Source organism: Miscanthus floridulus, chromosome 11, assembly GCF_019320115.1.
Source record: "Miscanthus floridulus cultivar M001 chromosome 11, ASM1932011v1, whole genome shotgun sequence".
Classification (NCBI taxonomy): Eukaryota; Viridiplantae; Streptophyta; class Magnoliopsida; order Poales; family Poaceae; genus Miscanthus; species Miscanthus floridulus.
This window is the reverse complement of record NC_089590.1, coordinates 87,412,141-87,439,467: the sequence shown is the minus strand read 5'-3', so window position 1 is coordinate 87,439,467 and position 27,327 is coordinate 87,412,141. Positions and strand designations below refer to the sequence as shown.

The 27,327-nt window shown below is 45.0% G+C and overlaps 1 protein-coding gene, 3 long non-coding RNA genes and 1 pseudogene across 8 annotated transcripts; 3 read left to right on the top strand and 2 right to left on the bottom strand.

The window, feature by feature from the left end:
• Positions 1 to 2,557: 2,557 nt before the first annotated feature.
• LOC136491489 (uncharacterized) lies at positions 2,558 to 5,603 on the top strand. Of its 2 annotated transcripts, XR_010768058.1 has the most exons (4): positions 2,558 to 2,918; positions 3,002 to 3,136; positions 4,197 to 4,293; positions 5,304 to 5,603. It is a non-coding gene; the product is annotated as an uncharacterized lncRNA (long non-coding RNA). The 2 variants fall into 2 exon arrangements; XR_010768059.1 differs by lacking the exon at positions 4,197 to 4,293 and having other exon boundaries at positions 2,563 to 2,918; positions 5,304 to 5,599.
• A 1,685-nt stretch (positions 5,604 to 7,288) lies between these two features.
• Positions 7,289 to 9,236, bottom strand: LOC136492369 (BTB/POZ and MATH domain-containing protein 2-like; annotated as a pseudogene).
• A 2,445-nt stretch (positions 9,237 to 11,681) lies between these two features.
• LOC136491490 (uncharacterized) lies at positions 11,682 to 14,021 on the bottom strand. 4 transcript variants are annotated; one of them, XR_010768063.1, is made up of 4 exons: positions 13,808 to 14,021; positions 13,212 to 13,740; positions 13,074 to 13,101; positions 11,682 to 11,774 (listed from the first exon to the last, which is right to left on the bottom strand). It is a non-coding gene; the product is annotated as an uncharacterized lncRNA (long non-coding RNA). The 4 variants fall into 4 exon arrangements; XR_010768062.1 differs by lacking the exon at positions 11,682 to 11,774 and adding an exon at positions 11,961 to 12,795; XR_010768061.1 differs by lacking the exon at positions 11,682 to 11,774 and adding an exon at positions 11,962 to 12,774.
• Positions 14,022 to 18,298: 4,277 nt separating this feature from the next.
• LOC136491488 (uncharacterized) lies at positions 18,299 to 19,850 on the top strand. The gene is made up of 2 exons (XM_066487811.1): positions 18,299 to 18,652; positions 19,414 to 19,850. The coding sequence occupies exons 1-2, from the start codon at positions 18,306 to 18,308 to the stop codon at positions 19,745 to 19,747; spliced, it is 681 nt and encodes a 226-aa protein (XP_066343908.1). The 5' UTR covers positions 18,299 to 18,305; the 3' UTR covers positions 19,748 to 19,850.
• Positions 19,851 to 24,695: 4,845 nt separating this feature from the next.
• On the top strand, positions 24,696 to 27,254 carry LOC136493759 (uncharacterized). Its single transcript, XR_010768434.1, has 2 exons — positions 24,696 to 24,907; positions 27,073 to 27,254. It is a non-coding gene; the product is annotated as an uncharacterized lncRNA (long non-coding RNA).
• Positions 27,255 to 27,327: the final 73 nt, after the last annotated feature.

Below are 27,327 nucleotides of genomic sequence, written 5' to 3'. Positions count from 1 at the left end.
ATCTGTGGGCATGGAACAGCTGGCCATTGACGTCGAACATCACGTCCGTGCCCTTCCCAGTCTTCAACATGTGCTCGAAGTGCTGGTGCATGTTTGGCTCGGGAAACTCCTCCGTGATGGTGGCTGCTGCGGGTACCTCGTCCTCAGATTGAGATTCACCGATGACAGTCAGGGCACACCTGATCGTGAAGCGGTCGTTGTTGAGGCGCAGCAGTGGTTTTAGCTTGGATTTCGTGAAGCGGTCGTTGTTGAGGCGCAGCAGTGGATTTCTCTACGAACTTGGCGAAACCCCACTTAGAATCTGCTGCCTCGAAGGTATGTGATACCACGACGGAGGACCACCTTGTTAGTTCAGATACTTTGCCGTCTTTCTGTAGTAATTCCAGTGTGTACTTGGTCCTAGTCTTGTATTCTTTGGTCCGTCGACCAAATACAAGAACGCCGACACGTACTCAGCCTTGTCCTCCTCCTTCGACCCGTCGGGATAGACCCTGATGTTCCAGCCACGACCGCCGGCGCGGAAGGTCCTGGAGCTCACGAATCTGCCAGCGCCCATGCCTTCCAGCAGCGACAAACTCGTCACCTCGAAACTGTGGACTGCTTGGACGCTCGCCGTCATGCCACCTCGAGCTCGAGGTCGTCGTCTCGACTAGGCGCTTGTCCATGGTTGGCACCTGGCGATAGGGTCGATCGATTTGGTGGTGCCCTCTTACTCGTCAAACGCGATGTGGCCGATGAGCCCAAAAGATGTGTTGGAAATAAAGATATGTATGGTTAGAGATAATTGGAGACAAAAACAAACTCTAGAGACAAAGATGGAATAAGATTAGATCTAGTATAACTTAGCTTATATGTACCTGTAAATATCCCTTGGGGATTAATTGTAATTTAACACCCGATCAACAACAGATTATTAGAGTCTCTGCCATACCCAACATTTTCTGCAGGGTCGACACAGACGTGCTCAATCCTATATACTAATCTGAATGCTATATACTAATCTATATAGCCTAAGCAGTTCGACTAATGATTTTTGCGGCTGATGCTGTTTTGTTGTGAGAGAAAAATACTATATCATGGCTGATAAGTTTAAACGATTTATATAGCCTATAACTTTTTGCAAAGATCTATATAGCCTATATAGATGGAGGTCACTAAAATCATTTATTGCTATAAAGCTGTTTTCTAGCTAGAGAAGCCATGTCATCACCATCAGCAGTGCTAGCACCCGGACGTTGCGTCTGAACGCCCGCACCTGCACTCTGTTTCACGTGCCCCACGCAGGGTCCATGTTGCCCGAACATCACTAGCATTGAGAAGAGGGGGGATCAGGCGACACAGGCGTTGTATCGGATGCCTAGCCGCCGCCTGGAGGAGGAGACACTGAGGCGAGGCAGCAAAAGGCGATGAGAGAGATGCAACACCCGATCTACTTTTGAAACATCCAGATGCAACATACCGTAACACCTACGAGTTCGCTAAGCATAGAGATTAAAGCTTAAACGTAATTAACAATCAAGTCTCCGGGTCTCAGAAATTTTCAGAACTCACATGAGATGATAACTAAATTGTGTGTCTCATCTTTTGGGAAGTTCGGAGATCAAATGGGAATCGAATCCACTCTCACGGATAAGTTGGAAACCTCGCGAGCTATGTTAGAAGTGTCATTTTTGGTGAACTATATTAAGTAAAATAATCAAATAGCGCTTAATGTTTTGTCTCTATGAGTAAGTATAAAGTGTGGATTATTGCACATGCTACTCGTTAGTTGAAATAAACAAGGTTTAGACCTTTTATAAATTGAGACAAAAGTGCTAATCACTATTAGTTATAACCCAACCTTGAGATTTCTAAGTCCGAGGTGATGTTAGACGATGTCTTTTTAGCGTTCAGATTTCCAACAAAACGTATTAAGGAGTGTATATATGTTTTTGCACCGTCGGTTGCATCGAGGTGAGTACTTGGGCGCGGTGTAGACCATAGTCGAGTTAGGTGTCGCGCTACCTCGTAGGAATGCCCCGAACTAGGTTGGCATCGTGATATCTTCTCCTGTGGTTGCTCGCTGACCCGGGTTGTTGATCCGTTAGTTATCTGCAAGTATCGACTAGAATGTAATAGGATTGGTTGAACCTTAGCCAAGATGTATAGCCGTATTTGCTTAGCTTTAAAACTCGTGCACGCCACGGTTATCCGCCGCTTGGCCTGAGTGCGCGATCACCGCGCGCCGCGTGCTGCTGGCGCCGGGTTCGGCCGTGGAGCCGGTGCTGCCTCCGCGGGCCAGCGCGCGCTGCAGCCTCTCATGGCGAGCATCCCGGCTTGTCGTGCACGGCGTCCTGATCTCTGGCTGGCCAACTGCGCGAGGGAATGCGTCGCGCACAGAGCCGGACCAATGCCTCGGCGGCCGCCGTCGGAGCGACGTGGCTCTCTCCCCGCCACTCAAGCCATCTACCGCCGAGCAGCTACCTGCCCTCTCCGCTCTCATCACATTCTGTGCTTGTAGCGACGTCTTTACTCCTCTGTGTCGTCTTGTGCCTTGGCTCCGCGTAGCAGTCTTGTGCTGGGTCGCTGTTCCGCTGCTGCCGCCCGCGTTTCGCCAGGTCAAGTCTGCCCATCATGGCTCCCTTCGACCCGCTCCCTTTGAGCCGCACTGTGTGCTTGGCCTTGTGCATTTATTGCGGTCTCGGCCAAGACTGGCCGAGCCACGTTAAGCCGTCGCCGCCTGCCCTTGCCACCACTGGAGCCACGCCATTTTCGCGTGATCCGTAGCACTCCACCGTGATTTCAGGGCTAAGAAGCAAGACAGGGCAACCAGATAGCAGCCCAACTCTCAATTTGGCACAGCCAAGCATTACCGGCCGCCAATTTGACGAATTGCTCGCCGCCGGCCATGCCATCCCGGAGCAGAGCACGATTTGGGGGTAAGGTCTAAATCGTTGGTAGAAGTTCGATTACTTGCGTCCCTAATCTCGCATGGACCTCCTCTATCTGGTGCTCACCTCAGATTGGCCTGTAACCTCGCCGGTGACGACGTGACGTGGTGGTGCCATTCCCGGAACGCCGCCGACCTCGCTGCGCGCACGTTGCCAGGCCATCTCGGCACTCCTCCGCTTCAACCATCATCGCCGCGTGCACCTAGGTGAGCTATGATTTCTTGTGCGCCACCGAGATACCGCCGTTAGGGCTCTAGGTTGCCGGAATGACCTGACCGCCACCGTAGCTTAGCCGCCGCTGTGGGCAGCGATGTGGAATGCACCGTTTAGTCTCTAATCTCCGCTCGGCGCCTACGTTTTAGCCGTAGATGGAGGTAGGCCCTGTAGTTGGGCCAGCGCGGGTCCTAGGTGCCCGGCGTAGCCGCCGAGTGCCGGCCGGAGCAACGCCATCGCGCGTGGGGGCGCCAGGGACCGCCCCTTCGCGAAGACGATAAAGTATAGGGTCCTTTGTGCGAAGATTGTATCTAGGGAAATAGTGTGAAAAGCTCCATGTCATTACTCGATAGGTGGGGGGCTCTTCTGCTAAATGTGCGCGCGCGCCTGCGTTGCAGGCCAGTTGGGTCGGCCTGCTGGTGCGTGTCCCTGCTCCGCGTGGGCCGCAGCCTGCTGCTGGGCCAAAAGGCTTGCCGCCGGCCCTTTCTATTTTCTAAATGCTTTTCTAATATAGGTTTCTAGTTTAAATTGTAAAATCAATATAAAATAGGATAGGAATCCAAAAATTATGAACCTAATTTTGTTAGATTCCTAAAATATTGATCTACCTGTTAGTGTAACTGGTTCACATATCTTTAAGATATTTCCAGGTTGCCTTTGAATATTCTAACATGCTTAATATTATTAAGAATAAACTTGTAGGAATTTTTGTAAGAAAATGGTAAAAGTGTTGACTCTATTAATTTTACAATAGGGTCCTAATGCTATTATCTACTCTCTGTAATTTTTGTAGCTCCAAAATAATTAGTTGCTAGGATAGTAAATGAGCCCTAGTTTAAATATCTATTAAACTGATAAAATAAATAAAGCCACATTTTGGGTTCATGTAACTAAAAACTTGTTGGGAAAGGACGCGTTATTGGATGGCGGGGATACGTAGTCTAGTATGTTAGTCTTGGGCTAGTTCGTTAGCTTGAGAGGCGAAATCATATTTACGAATTGCGATTATCGATGATTATTTGTCTCTACGTGCATCCGCAAATATCATATTAGGAGCCATGGTGGAGTCGTCTGGAGAAGGCGGAATTGATGATGCCCTGATGATCGTGCCATCATGATGAAATGCTAACTTTGGTTATATCTTACCTAGGCAAGCCCCGGTGCATAACCGCTACTATTCTGCACTTTATTACCTCATACTTGTGCATTAAGTTTAAGGAGTTGAATGAAACCCACTTGCATATATATATACCTTTATCCCATGAGTATTATTAGTATGACAGGATCGTGTAGATTGCTATGCTACAGGTTTTCGGTAGAAGACGAGTGATTGCCTGTCACTCGCGAGAGATAGGAAATATATTATTGTTATTATTGTCATATTGCTATCACATGGAATATAAATACATGTGGATAATAATTGGAGACTGGGCGGGACGGTATTTGGATTTGGGATCGGATTTCGTTGGCAATTGAGGGAGGCTCAGGTGGCACTTATCCTGCCTGTGTCGTTAAGGACCGTCCGTTGCTATGGATGGTAGTCAGGTCACAGATTATTATCCTAAGCACATACTTGCTTATGGGGATGGGAAGACTCATTGCTCTCTTGTCATGGGTTCCGACTCTTTCCAGGCCGACTGAAGGAGAGGGGTGGTGGTAGAGGTCTAAGCACCGCACTAAGTCCAGAACCCCTAAGACTTAGGGGTGGGGGCTTGGAGTCCAAGTTTGGACGGGGACCTAGACCATATTACAGGAGGGCAGTGGGTTGGTCCTGTTCATACCTTGGTGCAGGCGGGGCGTGTGTTTCGGGGTACCCAGCTGGGATACATTGGTTTGTGAATCGCCGTGTAATGCGGTACGACATGGCTATGATTTGGCATCATAGTAGGAACTGGAACTTGAAAAGGATAAAATAGTTCTGATTGCTTACCACCTGCTTGAAAATAGCATAGGTGCTTACATAGGCTGGTTAGCTAATGAAATAATAATGGCTGCTAATAAAACTGAATATAAGGATCCGCATTTAGTAATGCTCCTGCAATGCAATAAACCCACAAGCCAGAAAGCCTTGCATATCCCTTGGAGTCTTTTCTTTCCTCCTGACGGGTAAGTCTCGCGAAGTACAATTGAGTACTCAGGGTTTGTTCTACCCTATTGCAGATGACAGGAACTTGTGGAGTTGACACTTGTGTGTGGGGAAACCTTCTGGTGGGCACAACAAGGATTTCCTTTGCGATGCGACATAGAGTTTATTCAATTTCCACTCAAAATGATTTACAAAAGAAAACTTATAACTTGTTATTATTATTATTATTATTATTATTATTATTATTATTATTATTATTATTATTTCATGCATATAAATGATCACCATGTAAATTGTTTAACTTGATATTAATCTTGATCTTAATTTCGCTGAATTCTGATAACTTGTTTAAACTCCGCCGTTATGAACAATACATACCACACTCTGATAATGTAAGCAAAGTGATGTATGAAATGACTAATATGTTGTAAGCTTTATTCTCCTATTTATAATCCTGTTGAAAACTGTGGATTTTCGGGTTCTCTCATGTGGTGTGCCCAACAGAACTGCCCGAGGTAGCCCACTTTCGGGGTGCTTAGTGTCCAATGAAAGACGAGCGCCCCGTAAGTGCGATATTTTGGGGGGTTCTGCCACACATACGTCTGAAGAGAGATAAAACACTTGAAACATGTGTCGGAAACACTTGCAAAAACACCTGAGAAGCACTTGAAACCAATGTAAACATACGCAACATTCAGATAAAACACTTGCAACATATGTGTGAAACATATACAACATCCAGATAAACACACTTGCAACATATATCTAAAACAGATAAAGCATTGGGAAAAGAAGCTTGTAAAATATGTGTACAACCATTGCAACATATGCAATATCCCGATCTACTTTTACAATATCCATATAAAATACTTGCAACATATCTGAAACGTCTAAAAAACTGAAACGCTTGAAACATGTGTTTTGCAACGTTTGGGGGGCCTAGACCGATTGATTCTCGCCGTTGGGGTCGGAGCCGGCGGCAAGTGATGGTGCTCGAGCACCGCCAGCACTAGCACCAGCGGCGGTGCGCAAGCACCATCACCACCAGCATCGGGCTTGGCTTGGCTAGGCGGGCGGCGCGAGCGATGGGCTTAGCGAGCACTAGCTCCGGCGGCGGCGCGCGAGCACCACCACCACCAGTGCCACCGGTACCGGTCTTGGCTCGGCCGGGAGGGTGGAGCACGATGTGGCGATGCAGGCACGACAGCGCGGTCACAGTGGAGCACGCCACGACGGCGATTTCGAGAGTGGGTTCGAGAATGGGTGCGGAGGCGGCGGCGTTTCGAGATGAAAGTGAGAGCGGAGATTCTTTTAGCAACGCGAGATAGGTGCGCCCACGCGAATGACAGTGTTGAGCTATTCGGGTGGACGTCGAGGCCCACCAGCGCAAGCGTTCAAACTAACGGACACCCCACCCATAGCATTTCCGCATCACCATTAGTCATCGCCATTAGTCACAAGCTCCTAGCCTTATCTCTCCGTCCATGTGTAATGCTCCTTCACCTTGCTACGTCCATCATGCATCTGTTTTCTTTTTGTCTTTCTCAAATTAGTGGATAAGCACGTGTTGCAAGGACGTGTCTATGATTATAACAAGCTTGGAAAACTCATTAGTTTATCAATTATAGGTGCAAATTCACATAGGAAAACTAGTCTTTTCTCAGCTGAACTGACAGAGTTAACTCAATTATAGGGGCAAATTCACATAGGAAAACTAGTATTTCTCAGTTGAACTGACACAGTTAACTCCTCTAAATGGAACTGGGTAAACTATGCATTTGTTTTGGAAAAGCAGGACAACATCACAAAGTTAAATAAATAAGAACAACATTTTTTTTGTATTGAACATTGAATCAGATGTTGGATTTGGTGATGGTGTTCCTTATTTTATTTGAAAAATCGCTTGGATACCTTATGTTTCACCATGGAGAAAGTACAGTACAAATAGTAACTTCTATGGAGAAGAGAGCTGTCCCTCAAAAGGTCCGAAAGCTTAAAGCTGGAACATTTATTCCATTTTCTGGAAAATATATAAATGAATGAAAAAACATAGATTTTTCTAAGAAACAAAAAAAAATACAAACTTCTTTGGAACTTCTGCAGTGCCAGATCTAGCTGAAATCACAGGGAGACTAGCTACACGTTTATGCTTCTGCGATCTTGTCTCTACCACAATCAAAGGGCAGCTCGCAACGAGATGCTTGAATCCATCTGTTTTCATGATAACACCAAGCACATCTTGTGAGGAAACAAATTTGAGGCAGGCGGCTTTGAGACGGGCAGAGCGGTGCTGCTCTGCTAAAGCAAGAGTGGTGGCGCCTGTCTGCGATCAATGGCGTGCATAAGTTGACCTCTCACATTAGCCTCAGCCTCTCCAGCCCATATCGGTCGGCGGCGACCAGCAAGTGTTGCTGCATGGACACAATTTTGTGGTCATCCCGTAGTGGTGTTTATCTGAATGTGTATATGAAGTGAAGAAGCTCCTTGAAGATGGAGGGCTCCATGTCATCAACTTTGATGGGCTCGGCCTTCTCCTTGATCGGACCAAAGAGTTTCTGCAAACACCGATGACCGAGAAGCCAGAACACATCTGTGGGCATGGAACAGCTGGCCGTCCACGTCGAACGTCACGTCCTTGCCGTTCCCAGCCTTCAAACATGTGCTCAAAGTGGTGATGCATGTTTGACTCTGGAACTTCTTCTTCCACGACGACGGGTACGTCCTCGGATTGAGATTCGCCAATGACAGTCAGCACACACCTGATGGTGAAGCAGTCGTCGTTGAGGCGCAGATGCTCTTTTCAGCTTGGATTTGTCTATGAACTTTCTATAACCCCAGCAACGATCTGGTGACTTGAAGGTATGCGATCCATCTTCGTCATCGTCGCTATCGTCGCTGCTGATTTGTTTTTTTTTTAATGTAATGGCAGGAGCTCTGCCTTAGTTTTTAAGGAAAACCAGGCCTAAAAAACTTACAGACCCACTGATCCCTTCAAGAACACAAAAACTCTGACAACTACTTCACGGCAACCCTTTTACACACAAGGCAACACAGAAAACAACCACGCCCACCGCATGTTCTCATTGACGAGCTTAACACAAACAGGAGAAGAGCAGCTCCGAGTTCTCAGTCATCCAGTATCCCCTCTATAACAACTTGGCCTAGCATGGCGTGAACGAGTCCTCGAGCGGGGCAGATGGTGCAAGGAAGCATCACGTCACGATCTGGTCCAACATGGCCGGTCCATCGAGGCCACTAAGATCCTCCAGCGACTTGATGACAAGGTCAGACATCGGGTCTTTGAAGAGGTTGACGTAGCGTAGCAAAGGTCATCTCCCTAGTTTCACCTTCTTCCTGTACGCCCAGCCTCTTCATGAGCACTTGCCTTGCTTTGCTCTTCGCATCACCACGCGGCCAAGCAATGGCCCGCTAGACGTGCGCTGCACCGGGACGGCTTGCCCGACCTCTTCTTCTCCCTTCGTGGCTTCACTGGCCCATGTTGCTGTGGAGGGAGCAGGGGTTGCTGGACAGGTTTGGTTATTGACTGGATGAAGTTTGTGAGCGCTACCTCATGACCACCATCCTCTAGTGAAGGTAGCAAAGTGTGTCCCTGTCCTCCAATGTCACGGGGGCGCTCGGACCCGCAGCGCGAACGCCTGGTGTACACACAGCCCTGTTGAAAACGACACCTTCTCCACATGATACTTTGCCATCTTTCTCCGGTAATTCTAGAGTGAAGTTGGTCCTATCATCCTCTGCGCCGTCGGCGAAATACAGGAAGACCGACACATACGCCGCCTTGTTCTTCTTCTTCTCCTTCCACCCGCCGGGGTAGATCGATTCCAGCCACGACCGCCGGCGCAGAAGGTCCTGGAGCTCACGAACCTGCCGCCCATGCCTTGGAGCAGCGAGAAGCTCGTCACCTCGAAACAGTGGACGGCTTGGACGCTCGTCGTCACGCACCTCGACCTCGACGACATCGTCTCGACGAGTCGGCGCTTGCCCATTGTGGGTCGATCGATTCAGTGCCGCCCTTACTCGATCGTCAGACGATCGATGATGGCGATGATCACATCAGATCGACGCAGACTGCGCGTGTTTGTGCTTTTCTCCCTTCTTCTGCAAACATATCCGTGCTTTGCTACGGGTGAGTAATAAGTTTTAAACTTCATTTTTTTTTATCTCCCTCCTACGTTGTTTTCAATTGAGAATTTGAAATTTGAGCTTGATTGGAAACTATTTTTTTGATTTAATATGTCGCGGCATCGACGTAGATAGGTAATCGTCCAACAATAAATATGCGATAGAATATGTTGGAAATTAATAATTAATTCATCAAAATATTGTTTGAACTATATATATGAATATGCATTATGATATACTTTTCATTTTCTCATACATATTTTATAAAATGCCACTACTAGACATTCACTGTCAGCTGCTTACGAACCGGTGGTGATAACTCTGCCGGTTCAAGTCAAGAATCTACAGTGTATTGCGTCGTTACTGCTGTTTCACGAGACGTTTTTTTAATCGAAGTGTCATGAAGATAAGGTCAACGTGAGTGAGTGGGCCAAAAGCAAGCGAGTGTTCATACGGTACTTAACTGTGAAATTATTATAATATAAGAACCAATGTTTATTCTAGATAGGGTTATTCAAATTTGTTTGTGCTAGACCTCTCGACCCACCAGCTAGTGCAGTTTCCGCCTTTCTCTGATGATATTTTCTCTATGTTGTTTATTTTTTTCATCCCTTGCTGCATGTCGTGCTTTTCCCTTTTCATTTTACGTTGGTTCATCAACTTGCGCATGTGAATTTGATGTACTATGGACACCTGTTTGAAAATCAGTTGACAAAGATTAGTCCATGCGGTTGCTATGGGTACACAAAATTTGAACAAAAATAACATAGAACTGAACACATGATATATGTATTAATTATGGTGGATATAATATCAGGAAAAAAAACTTCACATGAAACTTAGGGTCTCGTTGAAAATCACAAGCAGTCTAGGATTAAACATGAAAGGATTATAAACGCGACGGAAAGAGTGACTATGCTATTAGAAAACTCATGCTAACTTAAGTCCATGGAAACAAAATGATACGGTCTGTGTGCCTACTGATTATCCAGTTTAAGTGAACGCATTCGGTGGCATCACGAGGCTGGCATTGTTTCCAAATGCTACTGGAGTGCTGGCGTCCAAGGAAGAGATGCCTGCCAGTTAGTGTGGTGTGACTGCAGACCAAGGTGGATTTTGAGCCGTCAAACTTGCCTTGCTGCATTCAGCGTGGTGATTCTGCACTTCTACAGTCACACCACACTAACTGGCAGGCATCTCTTCCTTGGAATCACAATACCTCTTATATATAACCATAAGACTGCAGGAATGTGAGAAGCTAACTAAAATATGTCAGTATACATACATCATAAAGTCTAAGGAGGATATAATCAGGTCGTACCTCTAATTTCTCCCACTGTACAGGTCAGAACAGAACACAATTCCGCTAATGAGTTTTCAGGTTCTAGCAATTGAATTACCATACTAAACAATTAAGAGGTCACATGTCAGACTCTTTGTAGGTTAGCATTTTGATATTTTGTAAACACATTGTCCATTTATGATCAAGTTACAGTAGTGGTCCAAGATGGAGTGACTCTGGTTGTGCAACAGCTAAAGATTGCTTTAAAAGTTGATTCACTATTGCATCAAAGTGATACTTCTGAAATTAGAGGTTCACCTAGCTGCTCTACTACTACGGTAACAGGCTTACACAAGTATACAGGGTGGCTATTGATGACCTGCTGTGAAACGAAAAAAGCTGATGCCAGATCCAGACAGCTACATGTTCTAATGATCAATCAAAGGAGTCAACATCCAAACAAGAACTAAACTATTCAGAACCTATACTTATCGACAATGTAATAAACTAAAAGTCACAAGCACTTGCACGCGGATTATTGTCATTTATGCAAATCACAATGTTCAGAACCTACGCCAACTGCTTGCTGCTGCAACCGAACATAGCGGTCCAACCAAGTAAATTAAAATGAGCTGCTATAAGATCAACAATTTTCAACACACGTGCAGGAATTGTTTAAAGCTCAGTGATGTTCAAATTACCTTGCCATAATTAGCTTAACTAATGGATTAGAACTGTGTTGTTGCTATCACTGAACAATAACTGGTGTTGCTGATCTGAAAATGAAAGTGGCTACTAACTGAATAAGAAAGCACATGACCAGACAAGAAATTCAGAACAGCGTGGTCTGCAGCTGCTAACAGCGAGAGACAGATAGCAGATCAATGGGAGTTGGGAGGAATGAAAAACAAACAAGCTAAGATCAAAGTGCGAGATCTTATGTGGGTAGCGACGACATGGAGGAGCCCCCTTGCAAATCCTGGCTTAGTACATAATCTCCCCTGAACGAATTAGTAAACCTACATTATTCCAATTCATAACCCACTATAGTGATCTTGCTGGCCTTAACTGTGCTGTCATGTTAGTTAGGGCTTGGCATTGAAGTTCATGGCCAAATCATCTGAAATAATAATAGTACCTGACATCAGTTTATACAATAACATAGATCTGTAATATGCCCAGCTACAATTTACAAATCAGCTGTTAGGAAAGGAACATTAATTCTTCCGTGAATGGCATGGTTGGACATGTAAACTTGTACATTTAATAATTTATACAGTAACATAAATCTGTCATATGCCCACCCAACTTTTATCTGTCCCATAATGTTGCATTCAGAATAAGCCAATTAATATGATATGAACACCGAAGATATTACAAGCAGCATAGTTAAAGGAAGTTATGCTCCTCATGATCAAGGAAATAGCCCACCAGAGTCAACAATAAACAAAGATATAATCCCATACAAAAAAGAAAAAACTGTACTCAGGTTATGATTCTAAACTCTTATTCCACCTGCTGCGGAAAAGAACTGCATTACACACAAAAATACAGCTTAGATCGCAGTTACATTGGATTTACTCATAAACTATGATTCCGAAATCCGAATACCCGAGGCTCTGTTTGGTTTCAAATAAGTCACCTACTTATAAGTTAAAAAGTGAAAAAAATGACTTATTTTACCAAACACCACCAACTTATAAGTCACCCCTGCTTATAAGTTTTAAGTTGGTTCACCCCTGCTTAAAACTTATAAGTCACCCTTTTTCGCGTGGGGCCCACACTTTTAATGAGCTTATAAGTCATCTACAACCAAACAGGCATGACTTATAAGTCACTGTTTTTCAGTCACCTGACTTAATAAGTCACCTGACTTATAGAAACCAAACAGGGCCTGATACTGCAGTGGTGCTCCTCACTGTTCGAATGAAAAATCCCCTGTGTTGGTGCCCCAAACATGTGAGGATAGCGAGAGAGAGTGAAGGGCCGATGCGGCCTCGTCGTTGAGTGGCCACACAGCCATGTTGGAGCCACCCCCACGGACCCCAGTGCCACCGGTCAGGAGGAGAGGGGAGGGGAGGGTGCCGCACCTCCCTCGGTCTCTTTCATGCTGTCCAGCTCTTCAGTTATCTCAAAGAATACTACAGTGTTATTAGGTGAAATAACAACTGAAAGAAGTAAAGAACCTTTTCCTGGTTTTTTTTTCAAAGCAGTAATGGGTCTTTTCTCAAAGTCACTGGTTTTCTTTTCTCAAAGCACTCTATATCATGATGAAAGAACCAGGATTAATTAATTTCCAACCATACTATTGCATCATCACTTGCTATCTAAATTGTTGCTCTATATTACACTACCGCATCATGCCCATGAAAGAAAATAAATTACAAGGACTAAATATTCGGTTGTTCAGTAAACTCACATTAGGATCGTCTCCAAATCCTCATGTTCTGCATTGCAACAATGACAACAAAAAGATTGATTGCAAAAATTAGAGATATCGAGCCACTGAATTGAATGTTCAAATGAAATAATAAAGGCTTAATTGTGGATGTATTACTCTCAACATTATTGACAAATTGGACAATATACTGGAATATCAGACTCCTCGGCGGTCCAGGGCGTCTGGTTCAGTCTGGTCGGGCAGCCCAGCGCGACGAGCATGGAGAACGGGAGAAGTCAACAACCAGGTAAAATAGGAGCCCATCTTCAATAATTCCCGTGGGATTGATGTCGTGGAACCCATATCTTCTGGCCCTGTGGATGTCGCGTATTCGGTAGCCATACGTCTCTCCGTCGGGCACCATCGAGAAACCGCTCGACAGAGCTGTGCGCAAGCCAACACAGCACGCGGCTCTGGCGCGCGGGCACATGGGCATTGACGCAGATGCAGCACGTGCGCTGCCTGCGTCCGTCCGAGAGGTGCGGCGTGCTCTCACGACCCCCTGGTCCTGCTGGACCGCCATCGGTTCCGGCCGCAACGCCCCCGGGATCCCTCCATGGAGCCACCAAGGACCGCCGGGAAGGGACATCGGCTTCCTCGTCTGCACCCCAGCTTGACCTGCTGCTTCATAGAGGACGACGCGCATCTGCGAGAGAGGGAGAAACAATGAGGGTGAGCGAAAGGACAGGAACAAGGAGAGGGGAGGGGCTCACCACGGCCTGGCATTAGGTGCGGTGACCAACGGATCCCAGCCGTGTCACACGCAGATCCTGGTTGCTGGTTGCGAGGGCGAGGACGGCCGTGGCGTGGGGGCGGCCTCGAGGCGCCCCCGCGCGGTTGCGACGGCGAGGGCGGGGAGAACGGCGGCGCGGTAGGAGTGAGGGCGGGGGCCCTATTGGGGCCGAGTGGGCCGAAAGCAAGTCAGTGACCGAACAGTTGGATGAATGAATGGGCCAGACGGAAAAAGCCAGATAAAAAAAGAGACTGATTTATTAATAGGTATAGATATAGAAGAGCGGGTCGTGTGCTTCGTTTAATTTCGGCAGCCGTACGAATTATCAGATTCGATTCGAAGCTAGCAGCGGATAAACCGAAAAACTAATAAGCCCATGTTTAGTTCGCGAAAAGTTTTCCCAAAAAGTGCTACAGTATCCATCACATCGAATCTTGCGATACGTGCATGGAGCATTAAATATAGACGAAAAACAAAACTAATTACACAGTTTGGTTGGAAATTACGAGACGAACGTTTTGAGCCTAATTAGTCCATAATTGAATATTAATTATCAAATAAAAACGAAAGTGCTACAATAGCTAAATTTCTAACTTTTCACGAACTAAACAAGGGCTAAGAGAGGGAAACATTTTTCTGGGGGGGGGGGGGGGGGGGGGGTGGACGCGTGAGGTGTCGGTTCGGAATGCTGTAGGGGCGAGGGAGACAAGTTGGAGAAGACACGGACTCCAGCCAGAAAAATAAAAAAGATATATCTAGGTCGTCTCTTACCTACTAGTAACTCTTGCCTCTTCATCCAAACTATATATAATATATATACTCTTTGACCCTCTGACCTCTCTCCTTGTAATATAAGCTGTAATATAAGGGATTGAAACGATTTTATGGTAAACATGCATAAGTTTTTTAACAGATTGAACATCCTTGGGTATATCTTGTTTGGGAGATTAGATACTCAGATGGTAGACCAAGCAAGAACTTGCAAAGGCTCTTTTTGGTTGCGTGACATTCAGGAACTGCTACCTGCTTTCAAAGGCATGGTGATGGCCATGGTCAATAATGGGTCTTCCTGTTTCTTCTGGTTAGATTCTTGGAATGGTTTCTCCTTCAGCACTAGTATGCCAGGGCTTTTCTCCTTTGTCAAAGACAAATGCATCACTGTTCAGCAGGTTTGCCAATCCACTTCCTTAAATGATCTTTTTCACTTACCCTTATATGAAGAAGCTTATCAGCAGTTCACTCAACTCTTGGCTACTGTGCAATCCTTGGACTTACAAGGTGGTTTTGATTCATGGTCATAAATTTGGGGTTCTAACATCTTTACTTCAATCAAGTCAAAAAAACATCTTTACTTCAAAAAAAGCATATGTGCACCTCACTGGTACAGGCAAGTTCATCCTACTTTCTCTTGGCTATAGAAATCCTATTGTCAGAACAAAGGAAAATTTTTCTTCTGATTGTTACTCAAGGACCGGCTTAGCACTAGAGAGCTCCTAAGAAGAACGAATGGTGTTGGAAGATTATAATGGTGTTCTTTGTCACCCAGCCTTGAAAGAATCCCTCATTCACGTGTTCCTAGCATGTCCTTTCTTAAGATCTTGTTGGGCAACTCTTGGATTGGTTATTCAACGACCAATATATCCTCTTGGAACTCTGGTTTTCTTTAAAAACCAGCAACTTCCTTTATTCATGGAGATTATTATAACAATGAGTTGGTCTATCTGGATTGTTAGAAATGATGCTATTTTTCAAGCAAGTGCAGCCCTCAATTCTTCACTGCAAGTCCATCTTCAAACGAGAGTTTGCCCAAGTTATTCTTAGAGCAAAAAATAGCTTAGCACCGTTGTTTACCCAATGGCTAGAAGGTTGTGTAGATTTTCAATTTTTTTTTGTTTCTTTCTTTGTTTCTTGAGGAACTTTTGTAGGACAATGGTATCCCTTTTTATTTAAATTTTAATAAAAGCACAGTAGGGGACACCCCTCGTGTTTCCCTCTAAAAAAGGAGGTTGACAAAAGACCACCTCGCCCCTTACTAATTAGGATAGAGGGAGTAGGTCAGTTGCTATTTTCCTTAATTAATATGGGCTATTTTGGATGACGCTAATATTTTCTAAAAAAATAGAGGAGAGAGGGGCTTGAGGACGTAGAATACCTTGTATTTGAGGGGGGGGGGTATTTGAGACTGGTTCACGGACTTAGCTCCATAAACTCGATCGTGGAACAGCTTCACAAAAAACTGAAGTTTGTGTAGCACCTCTTTAGGTGCTCTCATAACTCTACATTTTTCCTGCAGCAGAGTTACGTGGAGCTGAACCTATTTGATTGAGGGGGTGTTTGGGACTGCTCCATAAACTCTGCTCCACGAACTCTACCGTGGAGCAGCTTCACAAAAAACTGGAGTTTGTGGAGTACCTCTCTAGGTGCTCTCATAACTTCACTCTTTTTCCTCGAACTGAGTGCGTGGAGCTGAAACCGTTTGGCTAAAAAACGTAGAGCAGAGCAGTCCTAAACGCCCTCTACTCAGTTCAAGGAAAAATGGTGGAGTTGTAAGAGCACCTAGAGAGGTACTCCACAAACTCTAGCTTTTTATGAAGCTGCTCTATAGTGGAGTTTGTGGAGCAGAGTTTGTGGATCAGTCCAAACACCCTCTAAAAAACGTGGAGTGAAACGGTTCCAAAACAATCCCTTGGTACAAAAATTGAACTCTAGATTCCTTATATTACATGATCGATGGAGTATCAATCGAAACCAATTCCAACTTCAGCTCCAACTTCAATTTTATTAATAACTACTTGTAAGACCTTTTCTCTCGGTACATACCTCTTATCCTATGTTTTTTTATCAAATCAATCCATTGATACATATGGTACGATGATTTCTACTTCCTCCATTAATAATTTTTTGATTTTCTATATGCATTGATTTTACTATCTTTTTTTGGGAACAACATTGATTTTACTATCTAAGACACAAGTGTATATCTAGATACATATCAAAATTTATGTATCTAAAATGCTAAAACATTTTATAATTTGGAACGGAGGGAGTACTATCTCTTATATGAATTACTGGTTGATTTCAGCATTGGAATTGTTTTTAGAGCATCTCCAACAATCATTTTAAAACCCTCATTCAAACAAAAATCGCTCATTCTCCAACAACTTATAAATAGAAAATGAGAATATTGGACCGTTAGGAACGGTAAAAAACCTGCTTGTGCGACAGCCCAAAGCTAGAATGAGAAGGCCCATTAACGTCATCGTCTCTCCCCTAAAAAAAAAAGGAAAAAGTCTACTCCACTCTCAACTATGGGGTGGTCTACATAACCCCCTCAACTATGAAACGGTCTGATTTACCCCCTAAACTTTTCAAAACCGTCTATTTTACCCCCTATGTGGTTTTCAGCGGCGGTTTTGCTACAGTAACGACGGGTTTGCTACCGTGTCAGGGTTTTGCCTTTTTCTTATTTCCGCTGAATCTTTGAAAAATCATAGTAAATCACAGAAAAATTATAAAATGGGAAATCTAATTTTGTTGGACTCCACATGAGTAGATCTACACAGTGAACATATAATATAGTACGTTTTAGTACAAAGTTTTTGCTGTAGCTTTAGATTAATTGGAAAGTCTAATTTTGTCTGTAATTAATTAGAATAATTCATAGCTGCAGCTTCTATGGTCCAATTGTGGTGAAATTTTTATGGTAGATTAATTATTATATGCTTAAACTATAGTAAAAATTTTGTATTCATTGGACCATGTATAACTTAGTTATAGATAAATTCCAATTAATTGCAGACAAAATTGGATTTTCCAATTAATCTAAAGCTATAGCAAAAACTTTGTACTAAAGCGTACTATATTATATGTTCACTGTGTAGATCTACTCATGTGGAGTCCAACGAAATTAGATTTTTTTATTTTATGATTTTGCTATGATTTTCAAAGATTCAGCGGAAATAAGGAAAAGACAAAACCCTTGACACTGTAGCAAACCTGCAGTTACTGTAGCAAACCCGCCACTGAAAACCGTTTGGGGGATAAAATAGACGATTTTAAAAAGTTCAGAGGGTAAATCAGACCATTTCATAGTCGAAGGGGTTATGTAGACCGCCTTTGGGGTGGAGTAGACTTTTTCGTTAAAAAAAATAGCGTCATCGTCTATTCGTTTTCCTAAGAAAAGAAGTCAAGAGCATCATCATCTCACCTACTGACCTTGACCAACCAAGGCCTTGTTTAGATGCCATCAAAATTCTAAGTTTTTTCACTCTCTCTCCATCACATTAATTTTTAGCCGCTTGCATGGAGTATTAAATGTAGGTAAAAAAAATAACTAATTACACAGTTTAGTTGAAAATCACGAGATGAATCTTTTGAGCCTAGTTGGTTCACGATTGGACAATATTTATCAAATAAGACGAAAGTGGTACTATTGATCGGGTTGAAATTTTTTCAGCATCTAAACGAGGCCCAAATACATGGAGGCGCTCGTGGTGCGGCGGCTGGGCGACCCCACGCTGCCCCCCGGCGGCGAAGCCTCCCCGTTCGCCGCGGTCTCTGGGGACCACCCGGTGCCGGAGATCTCGTCGCCAACAGCAGTCCGAGTGCGAGTCGCGGCGACCAGCCTCAACTTCGCCAATTTCCTCCAGGTGCAGGGCAAGTACCAGGAGCGCCCCCCGCTGCCGTTCGTGCCTGGATCCGATTACTCTGGCGTGGTCGACGCAGTCGGGCCCGGTGTGCGTGGGCTCCGGCCAGGCGACCGCGTCTGCTCCTTTACCGGCCTCGGGTCCTTCGCTGACTTCATCGTCGCCGAGGAGAAGCAGCTGTGAGTTCTTAATTGTGCTATAATTCCTTTCGGATTTCTTTTTCTGTTTGATTGAGGTGACTTTAGGTGTGGATGGGGATCTCAGGAGCATAAATATTTGCTGTTTTTTTTTAAACCGGTAAATCTCATGTTAACTGGACGATGTACAGATAAACGGATAATGCATTTCTCGGCCATACATGCTAATAATAAAATAAAATAAAATGCAGGCACCATACTCTGTTGTCAAGAAATAATAACCATTCAGATTAGTGTTGCTTTTCTGTATTGCTGTTTTTTGTTGATTTATTCCTGTAAGTTGGAAAGGAAGTGTATTTTTATTTTCCAATGTAGAGGAGGTGGCCATGTTAGTGCTGTTTGACGTGAAATGCAAGTGATTTGTCCACCAGCTGAATTTGTGTCGAATCTTCTTGTGGTTTTCTCAAAAGTGGATGCTGCTAATCTTGTAGTGGATGTCTTCTATTCCCTATTTGGTTTTGTTACTTTTTCAGTTCAGCATTTCCATCAGCTGAACCACATCACAAGTAGGTTCCCTGTTAATCTACACATTCTCGTCAAGGATATATCTTTTATCTTAATAATGCATACATGCATAATGACTGTGCTTAGCATTAACAGTTCAAACTGAATTACTGCCATCACATCTGTGTGATGTAAATGTATGTATGGAATAGAAAAAAAAATGATGTGTTAGTTATGTAATGATTATTTTGTTCCTTTTATGAGATATGCTAAATCGATGTCATGTTTTTCTGAATCAGATTTTTAGTGCCTGATGGATGCGATCTGGTCACAGCTGGGGCTTTACCTGTTGCGTTTGGTACATCACATTTGGCCCTTGTTCACCGGTGTGCCGGGAACGACCGCCCGCCTATGACGAACGTCACGTCCGCGCCGTCCCCGTCCCTGAGCAAGCTCGCCAGGTCCTGCAGCACGCTGGGCTCCGAGACGATGATGGCGCTCACGTCCTCGACATGGGGGGTCTTGGATGACGGTCAGGACGCACCTGACCGTGAAGGGGTCATTGTTGTTGCGCACCATCCTTCGGAAGAGGCAGGATTTATATATGAATGTGGGCCAGCCCCTGCCTCTTAAAGGTGCTAATGCAAAGGCCTTTGATAAGATAATTTTATTGCAATGTATTTGTGTATCTTATTATATACTATGCCATGTTAAAAAATATTGTTAAATTTATTTATGTAATTATGAACACTTTAAACTATGCGCAATATTACTCCGGCTCTGAAATAGACAACTATGCTCTGCACTTTAATCTTTTTTCGCTAGGGGCACTTAACACTGTTAAGTGGCAGAAATAGCCGGGACGCCGTCTAGTCAAATTCGTTTTCAGGCCTTATAGGGGGTGTTTGGGACTATTTCGCTCCAGCTCCGTGTTGCCGAACACCCCTAGCTCTGAGAACTCGGCTCAAAAAAAGGTGGAGCTAGAGGCAGACTCCACGTTTTTCCAGTGGTACGTCAAGAAGTACTCCAGTTATTGGAGCTTTGTACTCTCACATGAAGTTATAGGATAATTACCCACCTTGCCACTCATTAATCGCCGATTAGTTTCCCTGATTGCGTACCCTACCCGTACGCGTGAAGGCCGCGAGCCACGACTCTTCCATAGATACGCAAATAGGAGGCTACTGCTCCCGTTTTCATCCATGTATTTCATCCACGTACAAAGCGATTGGTACATGGAAACCGATCAAAAAGTCATAAAAAATAAAAAATATAAGGAAAAATATTAATAATGCTTGGAAAAAGTAATAGACATTAATAAATCAGCAAAAGAATCCCAGAATCTTTAAACTTTAAAAATTAATTAAACTATTGTAAGACCATTTAAAAGTTAAAAACCAGAACTATTAAACGCAATTTCAATCAGGGGCATAATGGACCATTTGCATGCAAATAACCTATTTATGGAGCTAGAGCTAGGCTGTGTACCACCTGCCCCACAAACTCCATGTTTCAGTTGCTCCAAGATGGAGTAGCCGATAGGACTACCAGTCGGCCCGTGGAAGGCCGACAGCGCACCAGACACGAGCGACGGTACACCGCCCAGCACCGTGGCGGTGTACACCGGAAGGTGCGGTGTCCGCTCCGGTGTCTATGAACAGAGAGGACAGGGGCGAGCGGCCTGGTGCCGTGCTTGACTGCTCCTCGGACAGGGTCTGCTCTGGCCTGGGGGCAAGCGTTGCTCAGATAAGCACGCTCGGTGCCTGGGCACCTGAGCTGGTAGCGCTGCTTCTTTCCCCCATCGATCAAGCCCATGTTGCACGAACAGAAAGACCGATGCCCTGACGAACGCACAAACACGGAGAGAAGGGCGACCCAACGGCACTTGGAAGCTCCTCTCCGGCAAGGAGTCCGTGTACACGAAGTGCAGAAGCCTCTCGATCACGGAGGGCGTTAGGTGCGTCGAATAAGAGGTATGTTCAGCCACGGGCCTAGGGCCGGACACTCCGTTTACAAACCTTACAGATTACCAAAACCAAAAATTTAAATTTACAACAACTGCTTGCTTCAGCAGATATTACATCAACTAGATATATGCATGTGCGTTGCACCGGGACCACATTTTTGTTTGGATTGAACCTCAGTAATCGGACACGGATGTGTGAGTTCTAAGAACTTCGTATCAGACGTGGATACATTGATCCGATCTTCGTAGTAGAACCGGGTAGGACGCGAAAATGCGAGCTTCGAGTGCAGGTTGATTCATATTGGATGCGGACGTGTAAACAGGACTCAAAACTTGGTATGACTGGGTATACGATGACGTTACAGTATGTTTAGGTGTAGAGATTCATTGAACTTTTATTAAGTTGGTATATTTTAAATCTCTTAGTTTTAAATGGCGAGATCAGAAAATCTAATCGTCTTTCGACGTGCTCAAAAGGGTAGGACATGTGTGCGTGTGTTCGAACATATGGGTGTACGGACATGTATGAGCATCTTCATTTTTTGGGCAAGCGATTGCAAGGTTGTATGAGCAACACAATATGGCAGAGTTTATTTGCATGGAATATAAAATACAATAAAAATAGAAGATTTTAGTTGCATGGAATATAAAATACAGCTAAAATTATACACAAAGTAACAAAGATATAGGCTATACACCTGCATAGAGTATTAAATATAGACTAAAAATAACTAATTACACAGTTTGCGAGTAATTTGCGAGATGAATCTTTTAAACCTAATTAGTCTATGATGTGACAATAAAGTGCTACGGTAATACATATGCTAATAACGGATTAATTAGGCTTAATAAATTTGTCTTGCGGTTTACAGACATATTCTGTAATTTGTTTTTGTATTAGTATCCGAACACCCAATGCAACACCTCCGTATAACATCCGGTGTGACATAAAAACTACCCGTATAATATCTGATGTGGCATTAAAAACTTTACATGGAGGAACAGAAGGCATAGTCTTTGTATTCTTTGGTCCGTCGACCAAATACAAGAACGCCGACACGTACTCAGCCTTGTCCTCCTCCTTCGACCCGTCGGGATAGACCCTGATGTTCCAGCCACGACCGCCGGCGCGGAAGGTCCTGGAGCTCACGAATCTGCCAGCGCCCATGCCTTCCAGCAGCGAGAAACTCGTCACCTCGAAACTGTGGACTGCTTGGACGCTCGCCGTCATGCCACCTCGAGCTCGAGGTCGTCGTCTCGACTAGGCGCTTGTCCATGGTTGGCACCTGGCGATAGGGTCGATCGATTTGGTGGTGCCCTCTTACTCGTCAAACGCGATGTGGCCGATGAGCCCAAAAGATGTGTTGGAAATAAAGATATGTATGGTTAGAGATAATTGGAGACAAAAACAAACTCTAGAGACAAAGATGGAATAAGATTAGATCTAGTATAACTTAGCTTATATGTACCTGTAAATATCCCTTGGGGATTAATTGTAATTTAACACCCGATCAACAACAGATTATTAGAGTCTCTGCCATACCCAACATTTTCTGCAGGGTCGACACAGACATGCTCAATCCTATATACTAATCTGAATGCTATATACTAATCTATATAGCCTAAGCAGTTCGACTAGTGATTTTTGCGGCTGATGTTGTTTTGTTGTGAGAGAAAAATACTATATCATGGCTGATAAGTTTAAACGATTTATATAGCCTATAACTTTTTGCAAAGATCTATATAGCCTATATAGATGGAGGTCACTAAAATCATTTATTGCTATAAAGCTGTTTTCTAGCTAGAGAAGCCATGTCATCACCATCAGCAGTGCTAGCACCCGGACGTTGCGTCCGAACACCCGCACCTGCACTCTGTTTCACGTGCCCCACGCAGGGTCCATGTTGCCCGAACATCACTAGCATTGAGAAGAGGGGGATGAGGCGACACAGGCGTTGTATCGGATGCCTAGCCGCCGCCTGGAGGAGGAGACACTGAGGCGAGGCAGCAAAAGGCGATGAGAGAGATGCAACACCCGATCTACTTTTGAAACATCCAGATGCAACACTTGCAATATACCGTAACACCTACGAGTTCGCTAAGCATGGAGATTAAAGCTTAAACGTAATTAACAATCAAGTCTCCGGGTCTCAGAAATTTTCAGAACTCACATGAGATGATAACTAAATTGTGTGTCTCATCTTTTGGGAAGTTTGGAGATCGAATGGGAATCGAATCCACTCTCACGGATAAGTTGGAAAACTCGCGAGCTATGTTAGAAGTGTCATTTTTGGTGAACTATATTAAGTAAAATAATCAAATAGCGCTTAATGTTTTGTCTCTATGAGTAAGTATAAAGTGTGGATTATTGCACATGCTACTCGTTAGTTGAAATAAACAAGGTTTAGACCTTTTATAAATTGAGACAAAAGTGCTAATCACTATTAGTTATAACCCAACCTTGAGATTTCTAAGTCCGAGGTGATGTTAGACGATGTCGTTTTAGCGTTCAGATTTCCAACAAAACGTATTAAGGAGTGTATATATGTTTTTGCACCGTCGGTTGCATCGAGGTGAGTACTTGGGCGCGGTGTAGACCATAGTCGAGTTAGGTGTCGCGCTACCTCGTAGGAATGCCCCGAACTCCGTTAGAACGCGTCGTGAACCCTGTGCTGGCGCTCTGTTCACGAATCGGCACCTCCGTGGCGAAGCTAGGTTGGCATCGTGATATCTTCTCCTGTGGTTGCTCGCTGACCCGGGTTGTTGATCCGTTAGTTAGCTGCAAGTATCGACTAGAATTTAATAGGATTTGTTGAACCTTAGCCGAGATGTATAGCCTTATTTGCTTAGCTTTAAAACTCGTGCACGCCACGGCTATCCGCCGCTTGGCCTGAGTGCGCGATCACCGCGCGCCGCGTGCTGCTGGCGCCGGGTTCGGCCGTGGCCAGCCGGTGCTGCCTCCGCGGGCCAGCGCGCGCTGCAGCCTCTCATGGCGAGCATCCCGGCTTGTCGTGCACGGCGTCCTGATCTCTGGCTTGCCAACTGCGCGAGGGAATGCGTCGCGCACAGAGCCGGACCAATGCCTCGGCGGCCGCCGTCGGAGCGACGTGGCTCTCTCCCCGCCACTCAAGCCATCTACCGCCGAGCAGCTACCTGCCCTCTCCGCTCTCATCACGTTCTGTGCTTGTAGCGACGTCTTTACTCCCCTGTGTCGTCTTGTGCCTTGGCTCCGCGTAGCAGTCTTGTGCTGGGTCGCTGTTCCGCTGCTGCCGCCCGCGTTTCGCCAGGTCAAGTCTGCCCATCATGGCTCCGTTCGACCCGCTCCCTTTGAGCCGCACTGTGTGCTTGGCCTTGTGCATTTATTGCGGTCTCGGCCAAGACTGGCCGAGCCACGTTAAGCCGTCCCCGCCCTGCCCTTGCCACCACTGGAGCCACGCCATTTTCGCGTGATCCGTAGCACTCCACCGTGATTTCAGCGCTAAGAAGCAAGACAGGGCAACCAGCTAGCAGCCCAACTCTCAATTTGGCACAGCCAAGCATTACCGGCCGCCAATTTGACAAATTGCTCGCCGCCGGCCATGCCATCCCGGAGCAGAGCACGATTTGGGGGTAAGGTCTAAATCGTTGGTAGAAGTTCGATTACTTGCGTCCCTAATCTCGCATGGACCTCCTATATCTGGTGCTCACCTCATGTTGGCCTGTAACCTCGCCGGTGACGACGTGACGTGGTGGTGCCATTCCCGGAACGCCGCCGACCTCGCTGCGCGCACGTGGCCAGGCCATCTCGGCACTCCTCCGCTTCAACCATCATCGCCGCGTGCACTTAGGTGAGCTATGTTTTCTTGTGCGCCACCGCGATACCGCCGTTAGGGCTCTAGGTTGCCGGAATGACCTGACCGCCACCGTAGCTTAGCCGCCGCTGTGGGCAGAGATGTGGAATGCACCGTTTAGTCTCTAATCTCCACTCGGCGCCTACGTTTTAGCCGTAGATGGAGTTAGGCCCTGTAGTTGGGCCAGCGCGGGTCCGAGGTGCCCGGCGTAGCGGCCGAGTGCCGGCCGGAGCAACGCCAACGCGCGTGGGGGCGCCAGGGACCGCCCCTTCGCGAAGACGATAAAGTCTGGGGTCCTTTGTGCGAAGAATGTATCTAGGGAAATAGTGTGACAAGCTCCATGTCATTACTCGATAGGTGGGGGGCTCTTCTGCTAAATGTGCGCGCGCGCCTGCGTTGCAGGCCAGTTGGGTCGGCCTGCTGGTGCGTGTCCCTGCTCCGCGTGGGCCGCAGCCTGCTGCTGGGCCAAAAGGCTTGCCGCCGGCCCTTTCTATTTTCTAAATACTTTTCTAATATAGGTTTCTAGTTTAACTTGTAAAATCAATATAAAATAGGATAAGAATCCAAAAATTATGAAACTAATTTTGTTAGATTCCTAAAATATTGATCTACCTGTTAGTGTAACTGGTTCACATATCTTTAAGATATTTCCAGGTTGCCTTGAATATTCTAACAAGCTTAATATTATTAAGAATAAACTTGTAGGAATTTTTGTAAGAAAATGGTAAAAGTGTTGACTCTATTAATTTTAAAATAGGGTCCTAATGCTATTATCTACTCTTTGTAATTTTTGTAGCTCCAAAATAATTAGTTACTAGGATAGTAAATGAGCCCTAGTTTAAATATCTATTAAACCGATAAAATAAATAAAGCCACATTTTGGGTTCATGTAACTAAACACTTGTTGGGAAAAGACGCGTTATTGGACGGCGGGGATACATAGTCTAGTATGTTAGTCTTGGGCTAGTTTGTTAGCTTGAGAGGCGAAATCGTATTTATGAATTGCGATTATCGATGATTATTTGTCTCTACGTGCATCCGCAAATATCATATTAGGAGCCATGGTGGAGTCGTTTGGAGAATGCGGAATTGATGATGCCCCGATGATCGTGCCATCGTGATGAAATGCTAACTTTGGTTATATCTTACCTAGGCAAGCCCTGGTGCATAACCCCTACTATTCTGCACTTTATTACCTCATACTTGTGCATTAAGTTTAAGGAGGTGAATGAAACCCACTTGTATATATATACCTTTATCCCATGAGTATTACTAGTATGACAAGATCGTGTAGATTGTTATGCTACAGGTTTTTGGTAGAAGACGAGTGATTGCCTGTCACTCGCGAGAGATAGGAAATATATTATTGTTATTATTATCATATTGCTATCACATGGAATATAAATACATGTGGATAATAAATGGAGACCGGGTGAGACGGTATTTGGATTTGGGATCGGATTTCGTTGGCAACTGAGGGAGGCTCAGGTGGCACTTGTCCTGCCTGTGTCGTTAAGGACCGTCCGTTGCTATGGATGGTAGTCGGGTCACAGATTATTATCCTGGGCACATACTTGCTTATGGGGACGGAAAGAATCATTGCTCTCTTGTCATGGGTTCCGACTCTTTCCAGGCCGACTGAAGGAGAGGGGTGGTGGTGGAGGTCTAAGCACCGTACTAAGTCTAGGACCCCTAAGACTTAGGGGTGGAGGCTTGGAGTCCAAGTTTGGACGGGGACCTAGACCATATTACAGGAGGGCAGTGGGTTAGTCCTGTTCGTACCTTGGTGCGGGCGGGGCATGTGTTTTGGGGTACCCAACTGGGATACATTGGTTTGCGAATCGCCGTGTAATGCGGTACGACATGGCTATGATTTGGCATCGTAGTAGGAACTAGAACTTGGAAAGGATAAAATAGTTCTGATTGCTTACCACCTGCTTAAAAAAAAGCATAGGTGCTTACATAGGCCGGTTAGCTAATGAAATAATAATGACTGCTAATAAAACTGAATAGAAGGATCCACATTTAGTAATGCTCCTGCAATGCAATAAACCAATACGCCAGAAAGCCTTGCATATCCCTTGGAGTCTTTTCTTTCCTCCTAACGGGTAAGTCTCGCGGAGTACAATTGAGTACTCAGGGTTTGTTCTACCCTGTTGCAGGTGACAGAAACTTGTGGAGTTGACACTTGTGTGTGGGGAACCTCCTGGTGGGCACAACGAGGATTTCCTTTGCGATGCGACATAGAGTTTATTCAATTTCCACTCAAAATGATTTACAAAAGAAAACTTATAACTTGTTATTATTATTATTATTATTATTATTATTATTATTATTATTATTATTTCATGCATATAAATGATCACCATGTAAATTGTTTAACTTGATATTAATCTTGATCTTAATTTCGCTGAATT